General features: G+C 40.3%; 1 protein-coding gene across 2 annotated transcripts in view; it reads left to right on the forward strand.

Annotated features, from left to right (window-relative positions):
* The first annotated feature begins 725 nt into the window (after nucleotides 1–725).
* UBAP1 (ubiquitin associated protein 1) overlaps nucleotides 726–25,386 on the forward strand; it is a 36,472-nt gene continuing 11,811 nt past the window's right edge. Inside the window, exons 1-3 of one of the 2 annotated variants that reach the window (XM_042804468.1) lie at nucleotides 726–774; nucleotides 19,488–19,528; nucleotides 24,800–24,924. In XM_042804468.1, coding sequence (XP_042660402.1) covers nucleotides 19,495–19,528; nucleotides 24,800–24,924 — 159 coding nt within the window. In that variant the 5' untranslated portion in view covers nucleotides 726–774; nucleotides 19,488–19,494. The other variant, XM_032988111.2, reaches the window with a different exon arrangement.

Consider the following 25,386-nt stretch of genomic DNA (forward strand, 5'->3'; position numbering starts at 1 on the left):
CCTCTGGTGCTTCGAGTCGCATGAAATCAGCAAACATACTGTCTTCCTGACAAATAAGACATTTCTTTTATGCCATTTTTTTTTTTTTTTGTGTTTCCATCTAGCGAACCTCGAAAACAAGGGAGCTGTGAAAAAAAAAAAAAAAACAAAAAACAAAAAACAAACAAAAAAAAAAAACAAAAAAAAAAAAAAAACAAAAACCCTACGCAACTGCCACTTGCACTTAAGACAAAACCCCTCCGCCCAAGCTGCTCCGAGGTGGAAGCACCGTGCTGCGGCCCATCCCCGTGGGAGTGACCCCTCAGCGAGCGGAAGGGCGGCAGCCCCGCCCGGGTGGGGGGACGGGGGCGGGCGCCGCGGCGGCCATGGCGGCTGAGGGAAGGGCTGAGGTCTGTCAGGCAAAACGGCTGCGTCTGGGCCCAGCTCGCCGCCTTCACCGCGTCCCCGGGGGGAGGCTGTGGCCGTGCCCAGATGGGATTGGAGCTGGAGGAGCCGCGGGCAGAGCCGGAATGGGGGGCAGGCCCACGGAGGGGAGGGGGACACGGAGGGGGGGGGGACACGGAGGGGGGGGGGACACACGGAGACCGGCCCCGCCACAACCGCCGGAGGAGGCGGGGCTGTACTCACCGTCGCCCCGCCCCTTCCCCCTCCCGGTTGTGCCTGACGTCACCGCGAGCCCCTTCCCGATTGGGCCGGCCGGGGGGAAGGGGGGGGCAGGTGACCCTGGCGGCGTTGACGCCGGCGCGTCGCCGGGGAGGCGGAGTTGGAGGGCAGGTAGACAAGATGGCGTCGCCCGTTCGTGGGGCTGGAGGGGGCGAGGCGGGGCGGGCGCCGTAGGGGCGGGCGGCGGACGGTTTTGACAGCGGGAGCAGCCGGGGCTGTCGGCCGGGGGCCGCCACGCAGGTAACGCGCGGGGGAGCGGGCGCCGGTCCCCCTTGTCGCGGGGCCTGGGTGGGGTTGGTGCCGCGCAGTCGGCCGCTCCTCGGGCTCTCCGCCCGCCCGCGCTTCCCCTCATGTGGGGCGAGGGGCCTTCCGCGGCCCCGTCGTGATTCAGCGGTCGTGGAGTGACGGCAGGGAGGCTTCGGGGGCCGCTGTCTGCCCGAAAAGGGGAGCGGGGTGGGGGGAGGCTCGGCTCGGCTCGCTGCCCCGGGCCGGGTTAGCGTGTGGCCTTGCTCCTCCTGCGCGGCACCGCGGTTCTGCTGCCGGAGGTGCTGCTAAATGGAGGTGGGAACCCACGCCGACAGCTCGGAGGGACCGAGTCCCGAGCTGGACCCGGGGAGAAGAGCGGGGTGAGGGAAGTAGGGCGACAGCCCTCTCCCTACGCTCTCCTGCTTCCCGGCAGTTTCGGGGACAGCCCGAGTCAAGGGAGTACCTTTCTGCTTCATAACTCGTGGTGACTTTGCCTTCTGAGAGCGGACTGCCATCGAAATCTGAGAAAACGGTTACTGTCCATGATATTTGGAAGTGACTTCCTCTTCATGGCAACTAGATCTTCTGTGAAGAATGAAACATCTGTTTTTGTATGGGGGAGGCCGAGGGGTAGGCATATGTGGTTTATGTCAACCCTGCTTTCAGGTGATTTGCTAATTTCTGGTTCTTGTGTTCTGAAAATCATAGTACTCACCTTCCCTATACCACTTGTCACTTTAGATTTCTGTTGTGTACTGTATTCACTCTCTGGTTGCATCTTGTACGCTGAAGAGCCAGAGTCTTCTTTATTTCATGGGTGGTAGCCCTTCACATCTCTGTTTATGCTTATTATCTATTTCTGCATCTTTTCCATTTAGCTGTTCTGCTTTTGAATGGGGAAGAGGATTATATCTTTCTCTGCATTTGAGATGCAGGCACACCATGGATGTATACACTGGTGTAAGAATACTTCAGTTTTGTAGTTTCTAACTTCCTGATAATGCCTCTTGTTCTGTTTATTCAGCTCTTACTAGAAGCAAAACATTTTACTGTTTTGTGAAGCCATTTAGTATCATCCAGGAACTCTCTTCCTGAGTTTTGATAGCTCAAAATCTATCACTTTAAGGGGAAAGTTAGGATTGCTTTTTTTTTTTTTTAATTAGTAAAATAAAATACAATAGATGGGAGTTATTAAAAGCTTTATGAAATCTTTTATTCCCCACAACATTTAAAAATTCCAAATAAGTCAAAATAAAAAAAAAAAAGTCTTACAGAAGTCTTATGACCTTGGTAGAGATAAGTAGATGGACTCTGGTGCTTCGCTGTGCAACTAATATAGCTGTCATCTTTGACACAGTAAAAATACAATCGTGTTGAATTTAAGCACTTTGAGATGAAACAAGTGTGAGTATTGCTCAGTTAAAGAACAACTGAGTTGTGACTGCTGATCTAACTTCAGTGGCTGCATTACTGATAGAAGGTGTACTGCATTTCACAGCCTGTTAAGAGACTTTTGTGGGAGCTTGGTGAAGGGAATCTTACTCCAGTTGTGATCTAGGGTGTTAAGGAAAAAGAGTAAGTAGTGCAATTAGCCATACCTCTTCCTCACCTGCCTTGCCTTATAATTCTCGACGTGTGGGACTTTCTGTCTCTGTGCGTGGGACTTTCTGCCCCTGTGCATGCAATCCTGAAACTGCTGGCTTCCTAGGGCTGACCCTGCATACCTGGGATCTCGGCTCTGTGAGAGCCTTTTTGAGGGGAGAGAGGAAGAAACTGTTTTGGCCTCCTCCTCTCCTTTTCTCCATACAGAACAGAGCTGTGTGCATAGCACTATACTAGCCATGGGGAAGAGAATGGGGCAGGGATGGTACATGTAGCAGCACAGCAGAGCTGGACCGATTTATTCAAGGCCATGTGCAGGATGGTGTTAGGTTGCAGTGCTGTGTCAGTACTGCTACTTAATGGCTTCATGTTTCTGTACATGCAGAGCTGTGATTCAAAAGTGCTCGTGATGCTTTAGATCACCATTTCAATTGAGTGACTTAAACCTTTTAGGCAAAACCTTAATTTTAAGGATAGGGCAAGAGAAAACATGTAGTCTTTAGTTTTAGCTTTTGCAAGCTCATGGTTTTAGTCTCAGAAACAAAACTGAAAGTGATTGCACTTTTCTAGTCTCACTGGCAGTGTCTGGCCTGCAGGTTTGATACTTCCTGTTTTTCCCTGTGAGTGCACTGTTAAAGGAGTCTGTGTAGTTGCTTCTGCTAAGATCAGACACTCTGCATAAGTCAAGTGTAAACTAAAATAAAGGTACCTGAAACTTCAAAGGGGAAACTGAGGAAATCTCAGGTATAAGGTATGTGAATGAATAAATGTAAAGTTTCTCTTTACTCTTTAATCATCTTAATGATGAAAAATTATCAAAAACATGTGGAAGAACTTATCTCCATTGTTCACATGGTGTTTTACAGTGCCCTGTATTTGTTATGCTAGAGACAAAAATCTCTGACAGAATAGGAGTCATGTTTCTGGACCAATTAAGCAGACCACATCATCTAACTCAGTCACACAGACAGACAGAGTTGTTTTGGCTGGTGTTGGTGGCAAAAGTGCTGTATTGCCATAGAAGGCATCACCTTACTCATCCTCCTTTTTATTTGTATAAGCTTGCAGTTTCCTGTTGCTTCCATAAACTTTAGGGATTGATAATTAAGGACATAATATTGTTGTCAATGTCCAGTCTCTATATTGTAAGTTTTTGACATCAACCTATTCCTGTATTTTACTGTTGGTGCTGGATTGACTATTTTGGTAAATAGGTCTGTGAGAAATGTAGTTTTACTTATTAGACAGAAGTTCTGTCCAGCCTTCTTTGGCATTTTGTTTTTAACATAATCACTCCCAGTCTTTCCAGACATAAATTCTGGAGCTTCAGCTGTCATTTTACAAAGATTTCTACCTAAAGGCATTACTATCTGTTTAAAGTTGATCAGTGCAGTTTGGATCGAGTGAAAAGAAGGTCTAGTAGAGCTGTAATTGAAAAGCTCCAGAAGATGTTCTTGAGAACTATTGTTTGAAATTATAATATACAAATTATAAATAGCCTTCTTGTTTGAAAAAGTAGGTCTTCTAGGGTGTATCAGACATTGGTTTCTCTTCCCTGTATTCTGTCTGCTTGCTCTGATAACTAGGAAGGCAATGCTGTTGATTTTACAGCATGTATCACTCTACAATCGATTGTTTTTGATTGCAGTTGAGGATACAAGCCTGAGCTCACAGTTTTTGTGTTAAACACTTGGGTAGGTAATCCTCTCTGGTATGCAAGTGCATTTCTTAATGTTTTGACCCTCTGTCTTGGTTTGGATAAGCTCGAGTCCTGTGTCCCTGATGACCTTTCGGAATCAGTGTAGTCTTGTATTGAGGTCTCCCTGAGAAACTGATCATTGGGGTTTTTCCCTCTCAAGTGATCAGATTTATTCCTTGCTTGCATGGGCAAGGAATTTTCTTAAGTGTCAAGAAGTACTGTCTTTTCTGTGGTTGGGAAATTTTGAAAGAATAGCTTTTATGTCCAGACTTGATTGGGAGGTTTTGGGTTTTGGTTGGTGGTTTTGTTTTTGTTTTGTTTTGTTTTTTTCACTTTGAAGACTATAAGATCTTTTCAGAATCCTTTAAGCTTGCAGTGTACTTGAAACACGGAATTATATCAAAGAGGGGACAGAATAACATTGCTCTGACTTAAGTTTAAATCTTCTTTTCTAGAAGAGAAGGCAAATTGTTTCTGAATACCATGTTACATTAATAGTGTTACTGTTTCTAACCAACTGACTGAGTTTAAATGGAAATTCTGAGCTTGTATTTTCTCAGCTGCTTTTTGTGTCACAAACTCTTACACAAGAGTAATGTTTTAAGTAGGGAAATCAGAAGAGCATGAGTCCTATCCAAGACGTATTCTTTAGCTAGAAGACAGTCTGAGTAGGAATATACTTAAGCTACTTAGCTATTGGTAGTTGGTATAATGGAAACTAGTAACAGATTAAAGAGTTGTGAGCTCTTAGCTAGTCTGGTTTGTGTTGATGAAGATAAGCAGGCATGGTAAATATCTACTAGATTATGTGAAATATTTGATTTAAACCCTTTTCTAATTTATATGTTTGTGCTTGCACCATTTGACATCTGTAGGCTAGCAGCAGATGAAGCTGTGACTGAAATGACTGATGAGATTTATTCTGTGAGTTTGGGAGGTTGGATTTCCAACAGTATGCGTACTACCAGTTGTGCTATGTTTGAGTGTTAGCACTGTGCTTAATCTAGATACAGAGATGTGCTTATGTGTTCAACTTGATTTACCTCATCAGTTCTGAACTCTAAAATAAAACCAAATTCCTAGTTTATAAACACTCTGCAAAGTAATTGTTAAAGCATATGTAATTATTTTTCTGATACAGCAAAGCCACACTGGGATCCACCCTAATGACTAATACCATCATGCGGTATCCTTGCACAGTAATGTGTAATAATTTGAAATTGAAATATAGAAGGCACAGGTAGTAGGGCAAGGGGGTTATATGAATCAAATCACCATTAATCATCTGGAATAAAATTGTGTGTGGCAAAAAGGATAGCAAATCTTTATGCTGCATACCTTCTGAGAAAATAATGTGTTCTTAAACTTTTAATTAAGTATTAGGTCACCACAAGCAGTTTTTTGCTAGTCACTTTGGCTCCTTGGTAGAAAAAAAGGTGAAAGATTATTGAGTTTCATTTTGCTTGCTGTGTTTGTAACAGTATAAAAAGAAGGGGTTTTATTGTGCTTTTCAGAAAGTACCTTTAGCCTCTTTATTGGGCAGAGGGGGAATGAGTAAGTTAATGTATCCCATAAATCAGGTGTGAGTTGGAGTTTTACAAACAAAAACGGATGGAAAAATTATGGTAGTATAAAATAATTTGAAAACTGAGGGGGTGATGAACCATAAAAATTTGGGGGGGCAAATTTCTATATTACATGCTCCTGAGATTTGTGAGATCATTGTAGTCCTAGATTTGTTAACCAGGATGTAATTCTATCAGTGGTGATTGGCTGGCAGAGCTCTGTACCAGCAATTACTTTTACTACTAAGCAAATAACTATTTGAAATATCTTCTTCTAGATGCTATTCTGAGAAATACTTTTTAAAAAAATGTTTGGGTAAGAAATTTGTTTATCAAGTTCTAATTACCTAAATATTTATATTACTATTTTAATGTGAAGAACTGTCAGACTTTGCTTTGTGGCGGGAGATGCATTTCAGGACTCCAACAGCCTGAGGAGTCTTGTACTTGCACAAATGCAAAATGAAATTTCTTCAAGCCACTGAACTTCTGTGGAAGAACAATTACCAGATTCTGATTAGTGTTTTAGCAGAGAGCAATTTTCAAAATATCTGCAGTTACAGGTTTCCTTCTTGTTAGTAGAAGTGAGTTTAATACATGATTTCTGTTGACTTAACAGGAAATCTTTTGATAGCTAGTAAAAAGCTTGTAGTGTATTCCTAGATCACAGAATGCCTGTGCTTAGTAATGCAACTTCTTTGCAAAGAAAATGCAAGTTAAGATAGTAAAAAGCTTGTTGCTTTTAACTAACACTGAGTTTTTCTTAATTTGTATGCAAAGGAAAAGCTAGCAAATTCAAGTATGGACATAAATCTAATACTGTTGTGTTCTATAACCTCTTCTACATGAAGATCTTCAACTGGAAAAGCCTCAATAAATACAGCTTAAAGAATCCACCAGTGCATTATGAGATCCAAGACAAATGAAGGTAGACAAAGGTGAAGAAGTTGAATGTGGCATAAATGGCTAGAGGGTTTAAGCTTCTTGTGGAGCTGCAGATGGACTCTAGAAATACACATTTGGTTCACATAATGGCTGTCATATCTGTTTTCAGGTAACATGATAATGTAATAATCCTCTTCATACCTGACCTTACGTATTGCATGTACAAGTAGTATACAGTTCTGAAGGTCTGCCTGTCTCTTGGGATGTTCTGTATGTATTACGATACTGGACTGATGAAGAAGTTCTGCCTTCTGTCTCTCAGCCTTCTTTCCCTTCTCCCAAGGAGATAAATGCTTGAAATACACCAGTATTTAGTGCAGGGATCTAGCTATATTCTGGATAAATAGATTCTACCAAGTAGTGTAAAGGTCTTGTATGACTTGAAGGGAAAGAGAGAAGTTGTATATCCATTTTACTACAAGCCTTCTTCAAGGCATAGTTCTCCTGTAAATTGATGTTACTGCAGGAATGTAGATGTGATGCTTCTGTTGTTCAGCAGCACTGAATTTGTTTGCTAAAGTAGCTGGATTGAATCAGACATATGGGTTATAAAAGAGGCGGGAGGGACTGATTCTCAGGTTACAGAAGAAAATCTGGTATGTTGGTTGAGCAATGGCAAATCCTTAGTCTTCTTTAAAAAAAAAAAAAAAAAATCTTACTGCTTTGTTACAGTAGTGATGGTCCACTGAGACAGATCTCCGTACTGTTAGCAGTCCCATATTGTTGCCAGTCTGTTAGACATTTGGACAGGAAAAGCTGTGGGTATGACTGTTGCATGGTCATGGGGCAATCTCATCTAGCAACCTACTCTGGTCTAACTATAAAATAGAAGTAAGGCTAGATTGCTGAAGCTGAGTCAGATCTGTCAGAATGTGCTGAGGAAATTAGGCTAATGTGACTCTGAGGGCTGCTTTTCCACATGAAATGAGCTATTTATGTTTAGTTATTAATTTCTTTAAATGTTTCAGCGATTGCATTCATTACTGTAGCTGCTGAAGATATTTCTAATTTGCAGGAAAAAAGTTTATACCTCTGAGTGAAACTGGATATATAGTGTATAATGAAATTTCAGACTTAAACAAATATGAAGTAGTAACTTAGAAATAAAGTTTGGATTAAATCCAATTTCATATTATCAATCCAGAAGAACATCTTTAAGGCTTTTATAGTAAGATGAAAAGCTGAATAGGAATAATTTGATAGGTAATATTGGGAGCACAAAGATACTGGTCCAAATTTGAGACAACACAGTGAAATTCCTGGGGTAGCTGTGGATTTCAGATTCAGGAAAATCAAGTTCTGTTCTGGCTTTGCTGCTGGCCAGGCTGGATGACTGTGGGCAGTCTGCTTCACCTTTGTGCCTTGTTCCCCAGACCTTCAAAGCAGGGATAGTTCTACTGCTGGTTAAGTGCCTTGAAAATTATTCTGAAGTCTCATACGAGATCTAGGCAGTGCTGAGGGCATGAGGGAATTTTGGCAAAACTACTTTCTGTTTAGAGGAAAAGTAGTGAATGAAAAGTTTGCGCGTGTGTGTAAAGGTATTCAATTCTTGTCAGTATGACTATCCTGTAGCCTTCTAGATTTCCTCGGAGAGCGGTATCTTTCTGTGGCTATGGTTTGTTTTTCATTTTCCATTCCACTTGAGCATGAAACTCTAGTTCAGTCTTCATATGCTCTTATCATTGGGAGGCTTGTATCTGTGTGTGTCTCTGTCATTCCCAGTACCTTGTGAGTTTCTGGATTTTCCTCTGTACATTTTTGATAGAAAAATCATTCTGTGTTTGTAGTGAAGTACAGGCTTCCAGTCTGTACTAGTCCTTAAATTCATCTGCTCCAAACATTAACTACAAATGTAGAATTGCAGTGCTGGAAGAGTAAACTGAATTGTTGTCTTATGCAGAGAGAAAGCAGACCTTTTCAGTTTGTGGGTTGGGTTTTGTTTTTTTTTTTTTTTTTTCTTTTTTAAGTGGAGAAGTGTAAATCTTGAAATCCATTTCACTTGGAAACAGTAGGAATTAAGATAGTGGGTGTAGATGTTATTTTATGACGCTTAGGGATCTACTGAGTATCTTGTCTGAATGTAGCTGGTGGCCACTGCATAGTAGGGAGGAAGGGAGGGATGACACCTGTGATACAGAAGGGCTTTCTGAAGCAGTATGTTACTGTAGCAGTCCAGTTACTGTAGCAACTGGAGCATCCTTAAAAGTTACTTCTGGGGCACTGATTAGTTGCTCTGCTTTTCTTCTCAGAGGGTAAGGATTGTCTGTGTGTTTGTGTATCTTCAACTGCTAGTAACCTCAGCTGTGGCAGTTGCACACATAGAATGAACCTTGTTTAACAGATGTACTGACTCTTTGGTTTTTTTCCTGTTGCATGTGGCTTCCACTCCTGAACCTTTCAATCTGTTGTTGGACTATAGGCTGAACTGTATTTCCATTTAAGCAGTCCTAAATAGAGGGGCTTTGCTGTTTGAGAACTCCAAAATCAAGAGATTGCAAGGAAGATGTTTCTGCTCAGGACTGGAGTGTGCTGCCTTCTGGTGGTGTAGGCCATTGAAGTTTTGTAATATACAACACATCAGGCAGCTCATTGACTTATATTCTGTGGTTTTGTATTATATATTGCTGAGGGCAACCTCAGTTTAACTTCTTTGCTCAAAGATAAATTTCTACTTTTCTACACTAGTCAAGCTTGCTCAAGACAATTTAGCTTCCTGTGTTCCCAATGAATTCAATCCCAGCAGCGTACTCTGTGTGGGTTGCACCAGTTTGCTGAGTCTGTTCAGATGTCTGCTGCTGTTTTCACATGTTAGAGTAATTTTTTTGATAGCCAGTAATGATACTTCTGTTCCTGTGTGTTTTTAAAGAGCAGAACTTAATTTCTGCTACCAGCTCTGGTCTTCTCTAAAGTTAACAAGCCTTTTCAAGAAATACTTAAGGTGTTAATGTTCACTTTAAAACTGTTTCCTGCTCTTCATGTTCTGTTATGAATCAGTTCCATGTTTAATTAAAACAAGTGGAACTTGCTCATTTAAAATATGACTTCTGGTAGTGGAATTTAGTTTGGTGTTGACTACCATTGGTGTTTCCCATCTAGGTCATCTTTTTAATGCAGTCATTCAGTGTTTTTTGGACTGAGTGGAAAAACATGAAAGCAGGATTAACTGATACTATATTTGGAGATAAAAAAAGATTGGTTCTTATTTAGGCATTACTGCAGTGGGACCATATTTTTATATGCTTGATTTACTTTTTTATATTTCAGTTTGATTCCTTTCTTCTGTTGAGTTAGTCTGGGAAGGAGTGTATCCCTGCTGAGACCTCAGTTTGAACAGTCTTGAACAGTGATGAGGTGGTTTGTTTGTTTGTTTTCTTTGTCTGTTAGTTTACCCTTCAGTGCAGCAAAACCTGAGATCTTTTTAGATGTGTGTTTCTGTATATACTTATTTTCTTGTCTCAGCCTTGAAATGAAGGGTTGGATGAAGACAGATACCTGTTGGCTTAGTAGGAGCGACACCTGAATTAAGGACAAAATGAGCTAGCATTGAAAGCTGAAACTGTACCAGTGACATGTTGGTGGGTGAAAAAAGATATATAAGACCTATAAAAAGTCAAGTAAGTGTGTGAAGAATGTCACATCTGTAGCACCTGAGATGGAATTCACACTTCTTACATTAGCACTGTCAAGGCAAAGGCAAACCAAGCTTATGAGGTGTATTTTGAAAATCAGAAAGGTTTGCGATGGTGTAAGTTTTATGTTGTCATTTTGCAGAAAAATGGTTTGGAGAGCACACTTTTCCAGGTATGCTGTGATCAGCTCTTAGGTGCTTCAGTAGTAGGCAGTTTTTATAACTCCTGCTTTCGTGTATCTTAAATGTATATTTGGTGAAAGAGTAACTTACGGTGAATAAGGGTGTTTCTTGGAAAACAGGCAACACAAGGATGAAACTGAAAGATGGTAGATTAAGATTGGATATAAGGAAAAAATTTTTTTACAGTGAGGGTAGTGAGAAACTGGGGTTGCCCAAAGAAGTTGTGGATGCCCCATCATTGGAGGTGTTCAAGTTCAGGTTGGATGAAAATTTGAGCAACCTGATGTAGTGGGTACCCCTGCTCATGGTAGAGGGGTTGGACTAGATGATTTTTTAAGGGCCCTTCCAACCCAAACCATTCCATGATTGGTGGTTTCTAAATTAAGTGAATTTGTAGGGAACTTACATTCTCAGAATGTGGCTCTTTTAGTTGAGAGAAATGAGGTTTGTTAGTGGAAAACAGGGATGTCAGATGGCTGGAAAAGTTCAACAGTTTTAACTGCATTATGGGAGGAGATAATGTAGGGAGTGGGAGAAGCCTTTTCATGGCCTTATGTATATTTAATCTGCTTGAACTGAGAGTGCAATCAGGATTTGAAGCAGTGGCTCCCATGCCGAGCTCAAGGTTTTAGCCTGCTTGCTGCAGGGCAGGCAGAATTGTTTGTGGGTGGAATAGTTAATTTAGCAGGCTGTATTTTCTGTCAGTACCATACTGAGTTTTGCTGGGAAAATATTAAATGTGTGGTGAGAGTGGGTAGCACATGTGACCTTAGTATAAGAGGAAAAATTGATGAATCTATAGTAGTCTAACACTGGGCCCATTATTCTTGTACAGTGCAGTAGATACGTATTCTGACAGAGGTCAAATATATGAAATGGTAATTGATGTTTGACCTGCTGGCAGATTTTATTTTTCCATTTTAAAAAACTTCTGTGCAGTTTGATTTCTTGCTAGATGTTTTTTGTTTGCTTTGTTGAAGTAATTACATAGGCATTCATATTTCACCAAGTTTCTAACAAAAACATAACTGACAATAAGTAGTACCATTTCTCTTCTGGGCTTTAACAAGGAAAAGGTGACAGTTGTATAGCTTTCTTTGGAATGGATTTTTTTTAAGTAGTTATTTAGTTGTTGTAGTGTGTTTAAATGGATTAGAGTCTGGTTAATTAATATTTATCAAAAGAATACAAATTGCTTTCTGCAATAAAATAATCTGAGTTCTTGTGTCAGTATTGGGAGCAGATCCTCGTATTGTCAACAGAGTTGAACTTGTTTCTAGGTAATACAGGATCAGCTACATGTACACTTCTCTTGGTCAAAGAGCATAAGAAGAAAAAGCTTCAGACTGCACAGATTTTGTTACTTTTGAATTTAAAAGGAGATGTTCTGATTAATAGCAAAAGCTGGTTTACTCTGTTATGTTGGCAGCATTTTGGGAATGTTTGTCTAGCTCTCTTCATTCATAACTGGGACAAGTCTGAAGTATTAATAATATTAAGTACTTCAGAATCAGCTTGTAACATACTGAAGTATCACTGCAATAAATGGAACAGCCTTTTGATTAGCTCATGCTGCTCTGAGTTCCAGACATACATTTTAAATGTGCAGGATATTCCACTGTTTTTTTATACATCTTTACCAAAAGATCAGAATAAGTGGGCTATTTTGTTGGTGAAGCTAGGAACTTTAGCTAGCAGTCTCTCTCATTCAAGAAGGGTTGTATTGAAATACTAGATTTCTTCTAAAGTGCTAGGATTAACTAGAAAAGATAATACACATACCTGGCTCTGGCTACTGCTAAGATTACTGTTAAAGATTTGACTTGTTCATAGTAGTATGAAGTCTTGCGCTAATTAAGCTGAAGTAGCTAAATTTGTTAATAGTTACTAAATGCTTTCCGTCTAACTATTTTAAGCTCTCAGAAATGGTAGGTATTTGCCATCCAAACTTTAGATATAGGAAAATAGTAGTTAAAAGCAGTTGTTCTTCTCATCAAATTTGGGACTTGTTTCATTACTGCATTGTGAGATTATTGTAGCCTTCATTGGTGATATGAGTGCAAGATCATATTTTCTTGCCTTTTTTCCTAGAATATAGGATTTGCACGTCAAATTAATATTTTCTGCTATGGTTTATCATGCAAATCTGTCTTGTTTCTGTTGTATCTCAGGGAGGGGAAGATGGTCCTTCTATTTCTAGTTTATCACCCTTGGTGATGTTGTAACTTCTAGATTAGTGAAGATGATGTCAAAGCAAAAAAAAAAAAGATGTACATTCGCATGTTTTTTTCCTCTGCTTTTCTGTTTAGATGATTTTTAAATAACTTAGGTAACAATCACTAGTAGGAACTACACTCCAAAATCCACATCTGCTTTTGGAGTTGACAGAACCTGGACTATCCCCTAGTGTTTTGAGTTTGGAAGTCAGGCCAACATTAAATTTTGGTTGCAGATGGTTTTCTCTTGTGATAGGACTCTATGCTCTTGTTTGGCACATCAGTCTCTGGCCAGAGGAAAAGCTTGCACTGATCTACCTTGACCATTGGCTGGCTGTAAGTAATTTTCAGTTTTCTTATGCTCTTGCCTGTGAAACTTGTAGTTCTAGAGTCTTGTGTGGAATATAAGCTTCAACTTCATTGGAAACTTGTTTGGCTGGAAAGTGATTCAGTGAGTGAAAAACTGGTGCATTGGCGTGCTACGTTTCCTCAGCCATTGCAGGGTTTTTCCCTTATTTGTGGGTGAAATGTGTGGCAAATTACTTTATCTACCAATTACACAGTTAGTATCCTAAAGGAAGAATAGAGTTGTCCTTTGTCAGTTTGGAGCCTTAAATCCTTAACCAGCCCCAATAGTACGTGGTTTTAACAAGTGCAGTGTCTTTAATGAACGAAGTGGGATGTGACATGAGGATAGCTGTGTAACTACAGATGTCTAATGTTAATGCAGTGAATCCATATGGAACAAGAGTGAGAGATGCCGTGCTTCTTTGACAGTGTGTGGAAGAGCTGTCTTCCACATCCGGTTGATTGATGTGTACTGAAGCAGAAGGTCTAATTGCCCACTTTGTCACATTAAACAATGGCACAATTTGAAGAGTCAATTTCTCCTAATGTTTGTCACTGCTAGGAAGATGTTATCCAACATCTACATGTAAAGCCCCATAATAGATGTTACTGCCATCACGAAAGAGTGTTGTCTCCTAATCCGATAATGTGATCTGCACACAAACCTACTCTTCAGGGGCTCTTTTCTCCCTGTCCTTTCTACTCATGTATTTCGGAAATGTTTTTTAAAAGTGACATTTCATTGGTTCCTGTCCATCTGCCCCTCAAGCACTGCACTGGAAATAGCTAAATTAGTTTGATGTTATAGGCTGTCCTTCAAAATTTAGATGTCTTGTCACAGTTGCTTGGATTGCTGTGTGTGCAGCAGATACACCTCATCCCTTTCTCCCTCCACCCCCTGTTGTCAGTGTAATCCCTACTCTGCCTTTGATTAAATTTGAAGTGACCATTTGTATTTATAATCCCATGAGATGAAGATATGTAATCAGATTTGTTTTAACCAGTGGCCACTGAAAATTGAATGGAAACTCCATACCTGTATTTACCTCAAGGAGAGTCTGTTTTGTTCTTGTTAATCTTAAAAATAGACTAGGAACCTTAATGTACCTTATCTCCTGGATTGCAGTAGCATTTAAAAGTAATTACTATAGAAATACTTAAAACTTTTTTTTTTTCTGTTAAGACTAGTGAAAGTGATGCTTTTTCTTTTCTCCTCCCACCCACCCCCCCCCTTTTTTTTTTTTTCTGCAGGGTATGTGTTTGAAACATGTCAAATCCAGTTTTACAACAACTTTATCCAAAGAGCTGTTATCAGTGTCTCAACATGATCAAGCTTAATGAAAGGGGCTGACTGTGCTCACAATTTGCAGAACTGTTAGAGTTACAAAGCAGAAGCATTTGTTGCAGATTTTAGGGTGATGTCATCTATTTGGAGACTGCAGTAAATGAAAATGAAATCTGTTTTGTACTGTAGTAAACTTCTGTAATCAGCTTTTTACTGTCAGTCTATGTAAGAGATCTTAATTGTGTAGCAATGGTTGGATAGTTATATAGATGAGAAGTTTTAATATAAGAATCTTAACTTTTGTTTTATTTTGCAACAGGCATTGCCTACTTATATTTTTCTTGTATGAGATTATATTGCAGAATCCTGATGTTGGTTATAGCCTTTCACTTGCACTGAAACAAGTAGTTATAATGAAAACTTAATCTGCTGTCTAAATCTAGAATACCTGTGATGCATTAGAAATCAATCACTTGAATCAAACTGCTTTTCACTGTTTCTCAAAGTAAAATCAGTAGTAGTTCCTGACTGTAATATAGAGAGAAGAAAAATGGTCGTTTCTTTTTGAAGTTTTTTGTCTTCAGAGTGAATGAATGCATGCATCCTCAGTTCTGTGTACTTAGACTACACAGTGCGTATTAGCAGGAAAAATGGAAATTTCAAGATCAGGTCTCTCTTCTCTGAAAATCACGGAAGTGCTGATTTGATTATGGTTGATAACTTGGGCATTTTGGTTTCTTGTGACCCATAATACGTACGTTTCTCATTTATCTGAATCTTAGGTGGGAATTACTTTAGAGATTTCATGTGGTGTGGAATCTAGACATATTTGCACCCCAAAATGAGGGATGTAGCCACAAGAGACCAGTTGTTCTTGACAAATAGTTAAATTGGCTTGAGTTATCACTGAGAAAACTGCCATGTACCATTAGTGGTACTTCCAACTTGATTGGTCAGAGCTCTGTCAGAAGAGAAGGAATGTAGATATAAACTTCAGGGAAAACACCAATAGAAGGAACATGGAAATAATAATTTAAAAACACCCAAACTTCCCACCAGCTTCCCATGAATCATTCTTGGTAATGATTTTCTTTTTTTTTCTCTCACCTATTGATGAGACCGTCCCTTTGGTATTGCTTGACTGTACAAAGTCACGCTTCTCTGGGTTCTCCTTGTTGTCTGGCGCACAGCTAAGTAGCCATTCAGGTTTAAGTGGTGATGTGCCAGCTGGACTGTCTTGGTCATCTCTATGCTATCCCTTCAAGCTTTTCCACCTTGTCATCTATGTCTTTGTGCCAGTTGTTTCTGTCATCAGTTTTGTCTTGTCTTTCTCTGTTTCTGAATCTTTGTGTTTTTCTGTTGTGGTTGTTTACCTGTCCCCACATCTCCTTTCATCATCACTCTGAGGTCCTCTGCCCTCATCCAGGGCTCTGTTGTACTGTGTTCCTGTCTAGTTTTAAGAATGTTGCCCTATTGCTTCAGTGTTACTATGTAAAAAATGAGCATACAAAGAGGAAGGAAAGAGCTCACATAAGGTTCCTTCAGTGGCTTCTGATGTTAAAGCTGCTTATAACTTGCATAGCCCTGATGTTATCTTCAGAGGGTTAGCCAGAACCAAGAATGAGGGAATGGGGTTAAGGAGGTTGACATTTATAGAAGAGAGCTTGTAGGTGGCTGTAAGAAACCTTGTAGTATTATGCAACTAACTTGTTTCCCTAGCCCAGGAAGGGTGTTGAAAAATTTTACATGCAGTATAGTGTGTCCTTTGTCAATTTAAAATGTTCAGTAAAGCATCACATCAAAATGGATGCCTTTGATCTCCAGAGGATGCTGAAGGGCATTTGTGTGAATAGCACATAGGGTCACCCATTTGTCCTCCATTAGCTGCCAAGTCATTTTGATTTCTAAAAGAGCAGTAGCAAAGATAAGCAAACCTTTACTGCACGGTGTAACATCTTTTACCTAAGTAAATACAGTTCAGATAATGCCCAGAAACACAGTAGCAACATCAATAACCTTCTAACTGGCTGCAAATATTTATCTTTACCACCCCCACCATTCACACCTCCCCCTCCAGGAGGACAGAGCAATAGCAAGATGCTTGTAACTGTGGTCCCTGAATAGCTTATCAAATCTCATTAGTCACATGACACTTTTAATTAAACCCTCTTTGGAAAGGAGGTGACAAAACGTGGCTGACAGCCTGTTCTAGTGTTACTGGGTGCGGTCCTTAACAGTTCTTCTATTCGATGACAGTACCTTCTGCAGTCATGGTATCTTAGTAAGTGTACACTGACAGTGCACCAGGAAGAGCTAGTGTGACATAAACTCAAATGCTACCTGAATCTAAAGTGTGACTGTCTCTCTGGATATGGTTCATTTCATGATCAGCTTGCTATTGATGTGCCATAGCTAGTTCTGTAGTTAAAATAAGGTGTTGCACATGGCAGAGGAATCATTTCTCCCACTGTACCTTGAAGTTAATGCAGGTGCCTGGTCTGCACTAAGATTCTACTACAGGATTGCCAGCAAAATCAAGATACTTATTACTTACATGGGGTATTTTGACACTGAGGATACAATCAAGGCTTTATGCAGCTCCAGATTAATACAGTACTGCAAAACTCCCTGGATGTTAGACGTGCACATCTTTGGTTCTGCGGGATTTGTACACATTGCTGGTACTGTCCCTGGAGCAAACTAATAGTGTCTCAGTAACTCAGTGTTCAGTTACCCAAGAACAGCGTGTGAGATAGAAACTTAATATGTCCTTGCAATGGCCTGCTGGAGAAGGGATATAAAGTATCATTCTAAAAAGGGTCTCTGAATTTTCTTTTCAGTGTCCTTTATATCAGTACAGTCTGGAGTAAGCTGCTTCTGGTGAATGAAGTAGACAGCATAAACTGTATTGCCTGTAGATAACTGGTGCTGCATTGAAAAAACATCCTTGTCAGTTGAGTTGCCAGAGTGAGGAGTTTACTCACTCTCATCAGAAGTTTTAAAATCCTACAGGAAAGGAAGACTTGCTTTTCGGTCTAAGATCATAACTAGAAGAAAGAAGAACTTGAGGAAATGAAACGAAGCATGCAGAAGCCTCGTCCCTAGTTCAGCTCTGCCATAGTAGTGGTGGACAATGGGCAGCCATAGTACATGCTTGCAGGCAGTGTGTCACAGACTCTGGTGACACAGGGCTGGTGAGGTATGTGAAGGCTGTATGATTTCACATGTGGCCTGGCTTCTTCAATAATAACAAATCAAGTTGACGTCTTAATTGCTACTCTTATAATAGAGGAACTAACAACGTAGCAGCTTGTCTGACAGTGTGATCCAGTCTGAAAGGTGAAGCTTATTTCATGTGCTGTAGTCTGCAGTCTGGTCTCCTCTGCAGCACTGCGACCAGTAAAGCCTATTCAGCTTTAGTAGTTGACATGCAACTGTACCGGGTGGTCTCGTGGCTTTGCTCTTGATAGCATTCCTGAGATGGCAGGGTCAGCACTGTTTCACCTCCTTTTTCTTACATCATTAAAGCCTCAATGTTTTGTTCACTTCTGAGAAGCCATTGCCAGCTAGTGTCAAAACCAATTCTCTGGCTTAGTGGAGTTGTTTTGGACATGATGCCAATGTTGAATGAGTTGGTGAGATGTGCTGAGAAGACCCTGACAAACATCGAGCAGAATGACACATGGATTTTTAGGTACAAGGCACACTCGGGGCTGCCCATCGTGACTCACTTCCCCATAGCCTAGCATCCTCTAGCTGTGAAGTGTGGTGGCACCTGGGTAATCTTCATACAGCTTTGGCTTTAGCCATGTGCTGAATTCCTGTTAGACAGTACGGTTGGTTCACCTGTTGATTCAACACAATGTTGAAAGGGACCTTTGCACAGCAAAAGGTACTTTCCTAAAGTACCTGAAACTGGCTCTTCCTGACTCCCCCTGTCATGTCAGCAGCTGCCAGGAGGAATAACTAAGCAGTCTCTGTAATCCTCACCTTGTTGAACCCTTTTGTTAAGTTAACATTTGCAGTTGGAATCTACAGTGGAAACAGTGAAGCTAAGAGTTAGAACATGATTGGGGAATGATGGGTGTGAATGTTAGATCTGCTCCAAGTTGTGCTTTGAGTGCTGTCTGCTGCTGATGGAGATATGAGATATACCAGCTAACTTCATGGTTTTGAAGAATGGCTGCTGGGCGTTTCAGTCTTTGAGCTGTAGGACTTCAGAAACAAAGGGCAACTCTGATGCTTTGTCATGCATAATGTCAAAGATAGACTTACATATTCAGTTATTTGAAGAATTATCCTGTGGTGTCTTGAGACAGATATTGTGATGTACTTCTAATGTAGCAAAAGAACCAGTTGTGTTATTGAACATGCCATAAGCATCCTGGAGCAGGGGTTTAGCTGACAACTAATTAGACAGCTAATTCTATCTTAAACAACTCTCTTCTCAGGACAGGCCCGCTCTGTGTTAAAAACTGGTGAGGCACTTCTGTGTTTAACATCTTGGCTATGTAGGACTTGCATCTGAATTTTAAAACTTGGTAGCAGAATTCTCTGGGCAGTGGATGAGGACTCTTGTTAGCGTTGTTTTCTTGTGTGTATCTTCCTAATGGTACCATGTATTGTTATCTGCACATTACTCGGTGCATCTAGGCAGTGCCACACTGACTGCATACCCAATATGATAGTATCCTTGGTTAGAGCAGCAGGGATTAAACTCAAGAGGATCAGTGTGGCATTTTCAGTAGGAAGGGCTATTCTTAATGCTAAGGGAGGCAGGGTGTGCTCCATGGGGCTGAAACAGAGTGGCCTCCAAGTGCTGTGATCTAGACCTCTGCCTTCCTTATCATCCTGGCTGCTTCTTGACTGTTTCTTTCTTTTTATTCATTTTGCCATTTAGATTGTCAGGCCCAGGGCTAAGTTATTTATCTGCTCAGTCAATTCTCAGAGTTATAAAATATGTTTGCTTATCTATCTTGGGAATAGGATAAACAGCAAGTGTCTGCAACATGCCCCATAATCTAGAGATAAGACGCTGTAGAACTGCATAGACAGTTGCTGTGCTACATATATAAGGTTGTTAAAGCTGTTTTACAATGTTTTTCAGGTTCTAAATGGCTTCTAAGAAGTTGGGGTCCGACTCTCATGGTAAGTGAAATTTGGCATCTTTGTCTTTTCAACAGGATGAATCCTACTATTGCTGTTGACTAATGTCCCAGCCTAGACAGTTCATAGAGACTAATCTGTTTAGCCTCAAAGTAGTTTTTTTGCTAGGAGTGAAGTGCCTTCGCTTCCTCCTTGCATAGTTGCTTGCCAATGCTGTGCCTGTTCTGTGATTAAACTGAAATTCAGCCTCTGACTGTTCTTTACTCCTTCATGTCAGAATAATACCTTCCCCTTTCCCACTTCCCCTTTCAAAATCAAAGCTGAACTGCAGTTGTGATGCTGATCTGATGTTTGCTGAAGTGCACACTAGATCTGTAGGTCCTTTCTATGGAAGTCGCATGAGAAGTTGTATTGAAAGTGAAGCTTTTAATATATCATTGATATATTATGCTTGCTTTTTTGCTCAGCAGTGAATTTTTTTCCTAAATTGGACCAATCTGATTCAGCAGTAAAGTGAAGAAGAGAGTATCTTCTACATTTGAGATGTGTAGTATCATGCAGCTGATTGGTATCATAAAAATTATTTGCCAGTGCATGTGCTTATGTTTTAGAAAATGGGGTGTAATTTGAGAGGATTAGTATTTCTGTGGAACGTTATAGTTCAGTTTTTTGTATGTAATGTAGCTTCTTTAAATCAGTAATCATTCAAGGCAGTACTGGGAGGTTCATGTGAAACTTCTAACATGATTTTTCATGCTACAGAAACTCCTGCTTTTAGAAACTCAGCCTTGATCTGCCTGGATCATCTTTCAGATAAGAGGGTCCTGGTGAATTCCATTTTTCCTTGAGCTTTTTGTTCAGTCTTGCAAGTGTAAAGTTGAAGTACAGAATAAGAAATGCCTCACTTAAATACATGCTTAAGGATTAATAAGAATGTCTTAGCAAAACTTAATTTTCAGATGGTCTTCTTTGCTGTGGCCCAGTAATCCTGCTGCAAGACAATGAATATATTAGATAGCTGCCAGCTCTTCAGCAGTTGCTCTTATATCTGTGAATGGTCTCTGTGACACTCTGAACTTCTTGGTTTTGAGTCTGTTTTTATTTCTCTCTTCTGCTTCCTAAAACAGACTACTAAAGACACGGCTCAGAGATAGAATTTAGCCTGTCCTAAGTATTTCTCAAAACAGTACCATGTGGTGGAACGTGGTTCTGGTTTCAGAAAAATGAAATCAAAACAAATGGTGCTGTAAGCTATCTGGTTAACTTGTCTACCCTTTTGTGTACTCTTCCTAATGACACCAGCGAAGCTGTCACACTGCTGTTTCTGAGGACTAGTGCAGCAACTTCCTTGGCTTACTATGTCTTAAGACAATAGCAGGGCAATTGTTTCAGTGTTTTCCGAGATTGTTAAGAATTAATCCCACTAAGTGAATTTTGGCTTAATGTAAAGCATCTAGCCTACTGTAAAGCATCTAGCTACCTTCAGCTCAACATCTCTGGCAGGCTGATTAAATTGGTTAACATAGTTGATGCATCTCTTGTACTTATTGTTGAGCTGCTTATTAGAGGTTAGAGTGCTGTTACTGAATCACAGAAGGGTTGAGGTTGGAAGAGACCTCTGGATGAAGCACGGAAACAAACTTTACAACTCACAAAGAGTTATAAAGCAGGTATGTTTATTGCAGAGCTGGGTGCAAGGGAGATCCCTCCTTCTAGCTTGCACACCAACAGCACACTTTGCCAAAAATTTATGCAGTGCAGGTATACATATTCATGGTGCTACGCAACACAAACATACATATGCGTAAGAGAGGCAGGTTTAGTTTGGGCAGACTCAAATCAGTCTCTGATGGTCGTTTACTTCTTCTGGGGTCTTATCTTCCTCTTTTGTCCTTTAGAGGGACTTTAGCCATTCACAGGTGCTCTATTCATACTTGGTGATCTCAGCAGCTTCTTGACGGGTTTTAACCAGTTTTATGGTCAGACTGACACCGTTATTCCTGTTATCTCCCCCTGTGTCTGACACACAGTCTTTGACGAGTACCAGTCCCTGATAAGCTTAGACACCAGTCTCTAATATAAACAAGTTTCAAAAGAACATTCAAGGCATCAAAATAACAACATTCAAGGTAAACAGGATTGTTAAGAAATTGCAAAGCAGTTAGTTCCCTATATCATGGACACCATCATGTCCAAACTCCCCGCTCAAGCAGAGCCACTGAAGGTATGGATGGAGAAAGAGAAGGGAACCCTTTCCCTGTCTTGAAGGGTTTTTTTAGCATACACCTGTAACTATGACTGAGCACGTAATTTCAAATGCTTTCCTGTCACTTGAATAATTGGAAGTTCAAACTTAAGTTCTAGTAATTAGTGGCATCTAGAAATGCAGTTCTCATCTGTTGCACAAAAAGCGTGGGTTATGCCAGCACAGTACATTAATATTGCTGTCATATTGTCACTGTCACTATACAACTTGAATGCTTTTAACTCCAGTTTCTGAAAATTACACGTGTGGTTTGTGTGACCACAAAAACTAAGTTCCATTTGGTTTCAAAACTTTTCCCCATTCATAACTGGTAACTGGTTTTATCTGAAATGCTTCCCGTTTGCTACCAGAGAACACTTCTATAAGTTGGCCAGTGATTTCCACATTACTAAAACAGAGAGAAATGTTACTCTTCTAGTAGTTCCTTGGCCCAGGAATATAATATAGTGCACAGTGTAAGAGATCCAACTGACAGGTACAGTTTTGCCAGGGCTATTCCCAGAACTTCCTCAATACGCTTTTAACTGCTAAAAGGATGAAGTGGTTAACAGTTGTATTAAATAACAGTTCAAAAAAACATTTAATTGCTTCACTTGAACATGTGACTATTGAAACAGTGACGTGCATAATATTTTCTATATGTTTATATATATATATGTCTATATTCTTTGCTTATTGCTGTAGAATTTGCCATTTAAAACAATTTGCACCTTTACCCATCAGTGTGTTCAGGCAGAAGGGTCATCCATTTACCAAAAGAAAAGGGTTCTTAGCTTTCTGGATCAGATTTTAACCTTACTAGACTAGTACTGTTCCGATGGGGCTGGAACAAAGTGAATATTATGTGCATCAACGTTTTGCCTGAGAGACTTTTAACCATGAAATGTCTGAAAACAGTAGGTGCGTTTCTTAATGCGTGCTTGCAGGTTTTGTAGCAGAGTTATATTCAAGATGAGGTTATAGCAGTGTTTTTTATTTAAAAGTCAGTACACTGGAAAGAAACTAAGTTTTTATCCTTTAGTCTAGCTTCTGAGGTTAAAGTGGCCATCTAGTCTAGGTATGTTTGGGGTTTGTTTCTTTTTACTTCACCAAAACAAAGAGTGTTGCTATGTAAATACCACAGTGTGTGCTTGTACCCCCGGTGGCTAGTATTTATTGCAGGCAAAGGTGGCCACTGTGCAAGGGGAGGTGTCCACTACTTACTGTGTCAATAGGTCTAATAAGACAAGTATTTGCACACTTAGCAGTTTGGGCTGTGAGATCAGTGCAGAGAGGTAATTCTGCTTTGCTTGAATCATCCTGCTTACAGCAGGACTTGTGCCAATGGGACCTAAGCAGGGCATAGTAGCAGCAATCACAGGGGACTCTGAGCAGTCAGGAATTCTTGTTGTCTCTGAGCTGGCTGTGATTTACCACTCTCAGTGCAAAGGCTGCCACAGTTGCTATTTCAGTATAAGCAAACACTTTGGCATATCCAGATTCTCAGACTGCCAGCTCAAATGCAATTTGGATGCCGTGTTGCAAATAGTGGTGTTGGTGGCCAGTGAGGTACCATCTGGATGCTGTTCTGAGTAATGCTTGAATATGTGTTTCTCAATAACAATCAGTGAAAGAACTGTTACATTCTGACTGGAACGTGTTTTTTGTGCTGGTGGTGCAGGTGGGATGTAGATTATTCAGCCTGATGGTTTCAAAGCTGGAGGAAATACCACCTGTGTCCTACCTAACAACTCTGGGACCAGCCAGTTCAGTGCATAGTATGAGAGCTCATGTGATGACAGCACATAAATACTTAACTCCAAATTAACAGGATGTTCCTGTTTTTGAAAGCTGCTGGTCGTTTTGGAGCCTGTGGCTGCCTTGTTGTAAATGAGTCAACAGTGAAGGAACACAAAACAGTACTTAAACTGTCATCTGAGTATAAAAATGGGTCAGATAAAAATGGCAAGTCACAGCTCACTGAGCAAGAGGTTAGTCACTGAACACCATCTTAGATGTTGCCACTAATATCTTTTTGGATCTACAACTCAAAGTGAAGTCACAAAAGAGTGCTAGAGGAACACTTCATATTGTTATACACACCCAGAAACCTTGCCTCTAATTCCAAAAGCTTATAGACCAGTGATCCAAGAGACCCCCTTCAGTTAATCAGAAAATCCAGTGCAATTTATATTGTGGGTTTTCTAGTACTTCACAGCAGCAAAAGGCAAACAGACCTACAGTCTGGCTTCTACAGTCTGGCTTCGTGGAGGTGGTTGAGCTCGAAGTGATTCTGCCTCATGAGTTTGCAGGATGCCTGATGAGTTTAGTCTTAAAATGCTTTTTAAATATCATGTGTTAAGTGCTAGATATAAAGGATAGATGGAGGACCATGAAATAGGTCTGAGGCCCCTCGTTGGAGTGATCACAGATCAGCCAGCTGATTGTTAGATGGCCTTGTTTCAAAATCAGAATTGCTTTGCTAAACAGTCTCGAGATATTTCACTTTTTGGTTAAAATGGAATGTCTAGACTTAGGACCACTTTGCCTTTGTGACCACTTCTGTCCAAATGTTACTTTTTACTTGTGTGCCAAAACCTGTATTTTAGTGTCTTAGCTGCTCTAGAGCTGGGTCATTTTAAATCCTGGTTCAAGTATGATAAAAAGTGATGAATCTTTTTATGTAACAGAAAACAGCATTGAGGAGAGCTTCAGTTTCCAGTTGTGTAGGCATAGTCTTGTCACAAGGGCAGCTAAGATGTTGGGGGTATTGACTTCAAAATCTGTTCAATTGTTGTATTATTATGTTGTGGGTTTGTGTTTCTTTTAAAAATAGTTATGGGCTAGAACATTTAAAAAAACCCAAACAAACATTAAAAGCAAAACTGAGGCAATGAAGTTCAAAGATTCACTGTGTTTCTGATTAAGCAACTTCCTTTGTATTGAGTCACCTGGTGTAGTTGGGGCAGCAGAGATAAAGTAGCTCCCAAATACAGAAATGCGAGTCTTAACTGAATGCTTTAAACTCCTAAGGTTGTTTTTTATATGATTTCTGCTTTTGATCATAGGGCCTTTCAGTTATCTTGATGATGTCCCATTTAAGATAGGAGACAAATTCAAAACCCCAGGGAAGGTTGGATTACCCATTGGTTTCTGCCTGCCTGATTCTTCTCAGCTTGTCAGAGAAGCCCAGGTAAGTGATGTGTTTTGCCCTTCTGCTCTCTTCCCCCTCACCCTTGGCTCTCAAAATGTAGTGCTGTAGATTGCATTTAGTCACATTATGCACACATGTTCAAATGTTAGTCTTGTCGGTCCTGTAGTGTCATTTCATATCCCAGGCAGTAGCTGCAGAAGTTCTGTTAGGGTGTAGAAAAAGATAAAAATATGATAGGCCATGCAAAAGGCTTCTACTTCTTACCACTTTAAAGAGCCTAATAACATTTTAATGTGTCTACTTGAAAAAAACACAATGTTTTTGTGTAGTAGTTACAGGTCTAAATCTTACCCTGACTAAATTTGAGTAGCATTTTTAACAGGAAAAATTGTAAGAACTGATACACCCATGGTATGGCATACTTGCAGAATCTTGTTTGAGAATAACGAGTGTTTCTGTGAACATATTTTATGGGTTCTCACAATAGAGTGATGAAGAAAT

Source organism: Tyto alba, unplaced genomic scaffold (assembly GCF_018691265.1).
Source record: "Tyto alba isolate M040663 unplaced genomic scaffold, T.alba_DEE_v4.0 Super-Scaffold_42, whole genome shotgun sequence".
In the NCBI taxonomy this organism is placed as follows: domain Eukaryota; kingdom Metazoa; phylum Chordata; class Aves; order Strigiformes; family Tytonidae; genus Tyto; species Tyto alba.